Below are 3,355 nucleotides of genomic sequence, written 5' to 3'. Positions count from 1 at the left end.
ACTTTGTGACATGAGTTAAGAAATGTAACAAACTGGCTAATATTACCATATCTATTAAAAACATGACCTCAGGAAGGACAAGTGCCAGGGGAACAGGGTTTCACGGTCTCTTTAGGCACTATAGTCAGATTTTCTTCTGAATGATGGGTGTGTTGTTGTTGTTTGTTCCTGCTCAATATTTGAATTTTCTACAGAAAGATTCTAAGTAACATCACTTGGGTTTTTCTTTCACTCCTTGCCTGAATGCACTGTCAGAAGAAAAGGGTAGAATAATTGGTCTATCCTGGGTTATAGGATCATCTCACTCTGTGGATGTATAAATTTGAGAAAATCAGTTTTCCAAGGGATTTGGAGTGTAATTATTCAAAGACACATGAAGGAGGAATAACACGAGCAACAAATGTTCACAAAATATGAATATTAAATCAACACTTTAACAAAATAATCCTGTAAAAAAGAGAATTATCTGATTCATTTCTCCTTTGCCAAATAAGACTAAACCTGAATCATCCCAAGAGTTTTCTACCCTTTTCAGAAGCATTTCCAAGGAAATAATTGCTTTATGTTCCCTGTAACATCTGGCAGCCTGGACAATCAAGAAACTCCTTAAAGTCCATTGTTTGATCATGTAGCACGGTAGTTCAACTTCTCTTTCATAATCATTTTGTGTATACTACAAAAGAGAATCAAAGTATTTTCTAAACACTCTTCCCATAGCTGCCTTCACCTCCTTGTTCTGCAGGCTATAGATGAGAGGATTCAGCATGGGAGTGATCACGCTGTATTGCAAGGAGAAGATCATCTCCAGGGCAGAAACTGAGGTTGGCAACAGATAGCTGAGGAAACCTGAGCCATAAAACAAGATCACAGTAGTGAGGTGGGAGGAGCAGGTAGAGAAGGCCTTACTTCTGCCCGAAGTGGAGCTGATGCTTAGAACAGTGGAGACAATGCAGGCATAGGAAGAAGCAATCATCACAAAGGTTCCAAAAAAATGCAAGACAGAAGAGCAGAGCAGGAGCGTGAAATTGGTGGAGGTATCAGAGCAAGACAGAGGGAAGAGAGAAGACAGCTCGCAGAGGAAGTGGGGAATAATTTGGTCCTCACAGTAGTCTAAATTGACCGCCAGGAGGATGTTGATGAGAGCATCCACAAAGGCCAGGCTCCAGGAGGCCCACACCAGCCCAACACAGAGCTGGTTATTCATCACCTGGCCGTAAAGCAGAGGGGAGCTGATGGCTACGTAGCGGTCATAGGCCATCACAGCCAGCAGACAGGCCTCAGTGCCCCCGGTGGTAAACACAAAGAAGGCCTGAGCCAGGCAGCTCTCTACACAGATGGTTTTACTTTCAGAAAGTAGATTTTCCAGCATCTTGGGGACTGTGACAGATGAATGGCAGAGATCCAGAAAGGAGAGCTGTCTCAAAAAGAAGTACATGGGTGTGTGGAGGTGAAAATCAGCCCTCAGCAGCAGCAGCATCAAGAAATTTCCCATTAGAGTGAGGAGGTAAATCAGAAGGAACAGCACAAAGAGTACAGCCTGAATATGTGGGTCAATAGATAGTCCAAGGAGAACGAACTCATTGATAGCACTATGGTTTTTCATTATCATATAGAGAAGTGTTCTTTCTGGAAAACAAAAAAAGAATATCCACATCAAAAGTCCTTTAATGCTTCTCCGTTACCCCAGCACCTAGATCTTACTCTGCATAAATGTTTTCTTCATTACTGTCCCACAATCCATATTCAGATACTTAAAAGCTCACTTCCTGGTCATTATCATATCATAAATGTTTTAAATCAGCCAATTACTATTTTTTTAAATAAAATCTTTTTTTGAACTAGAGTACTTTTATATGGCTCATAGTGATACATTTGAAAAGGAAAGTCTACTGACATTAGAGGAGGATGAAGAAAAATTTCAAGAGTGAATTACTTGAGAAACAGAGCATTAAATCCAGGTGAAAAGGACTTAGGTAGAAGCAGGGGCACTTTGTCTATTCTGTATCTGGGAGGGAAGGTCATAAGTGGAGGAAGTTAAGGGAATTTCCATTCGATTGCTTCCATTTGTTTTCAATAAAGCATAAATGAATTCATTGGTTATACATGTGAATGTCTGTGAGCATGCCCATAGGAACACAAGAAATTATAAAGACATGATAATAATGAAATTAACTGTTCAGTCATGAAGTATAGGTGAAAGTGAAGTTTAAGAAACCATTAGACAGTAGGAGGACAATGTGATAAGAAGGGAATTTAGAGACTGAATATGAAATTATATTGCTTTGGATTTTTCTTGTTTTAAATCTCTCGTTTTACTTAGTGGCATCATTTATCATTTAATTTTAAAATATATTAATACAATTACAGAAAATTAAAAAAAAAATAGTAGCCTAGATTATCATGCCCAGTGATATTTTAGGTGGGTTTTTGTAGGCAATGCTATGAGTACAATGAGTCAGGAGAAGCTGTTTCCCAGTAACAGAACAATGCTCTGGATAGATACACCATTCTCATCCTAAAACCAATATATCCAAAAATATATATAGTCACCACATGTATCTAAGTCATTTTGGCAAGTTTTAAGGTTCCACATGGTTAGTTAAACTCTATTCTCACACTTTAAATAAGACTTGAGCATGTATCCCTTTGATATTCTATATATGGGGTCAATATATAGAAGAGCTGAGTCTCAATGTAACTATTCCATACTCTGGACTCAATCTTGAGACCCATCCTGGCCTTTGATGTTCTAATTAAACACTAGCTCACTTAGTCCACCATTTCTGAAGACTCAGAAACCTATCCTTTTGTCCATTCGTTCACTAAATAGCTGAGTTTCCCAGCCCACCTGAGGAACAATACCCACTTACCTGAATTCTCAGTTAGTGGTACACTGGTGTGTACCAGATCCAGTAAGTGATAAAAATGTTTAGCTTGTGAAGTCAACATTGAGAATACTGCTGTGGGGAAGAAATAGAAATCATATTGAAAGTTAACACTTAGGATAGAAATTCAACACTAATAATGTAAAGTGACAAAATGTGGACCATATCTGGACATCTGTTGACAGTAATTTGGCCTCAGGATAAGGGAGATAATTTCTTAAATTCTTCTTCTTTTACTCTGTGTACAGCAACATTGTGCATGGGGGCTCCCAGTGCTCATTCTGAAATCAACCCAGAGCAAAGCAACTTGGAAGGGAACGCAAGTAAGTGTTCACAGTAGCCAGGGATAAGGCTTTCTCTTCCTCTTGGTTACCAAGAAACACAGTTCAACTAACTAGATCGAGAGATTCCATGAATTGTAGAAAGAAACTCAACTTTGCCTCAAGGCAATACCTTACACAGAAATTAAC

General features: G+C 38.8%; 1 protein-coding gene across 1 annotated transcript; it reads right to left on the bottom strand.

The window, feature by feature from the left end:
• Window positions 1-673: 673 nt before the first annotated feature.
• LOC147371711 (olfactory receptor 8S1-like) lies at window positions 674-1,654 on the bottom strand. The gene has a single exon (XM_086399718.1). It carries the CDS (start codon window positions 1,652-1,654, stop codon window positions 674-676), a length of 981 nt encoding a protein of 326 aa, XP_086255844.1.
• Window positions 1,655-3,355: the final 1,701 nt, after the last annotated feature.

Source organism: Bos grunniens, chromosome 5, assembly GCF_055505025.1.
Source record: "Bos grunniens cultivar Pamir isolate PY7600 chromosome 5, Bosgru_T2T1.0, whole genome shotgun sequence".
NCBI lineage: Eukaryota > Metazoa > Chordata > Mammalia > Artiodactyla > Bovidae > Bos > Bos grunniens.
Note: the sequence above shows the minus strand (reverse complement) of the source record. Positions and strands in the feature narration are given on the sequence as shown.

Bases quoted from the DNA above. Each gene is read 5' to 3' on its own strand.
- LOC147371711 (XM_086399718.1), bottom strand. From the start codon at position 1,654: ATGTGGATATTCTTTTTTTGTTTTCCAGAAAGAACACTTCTCTATATG.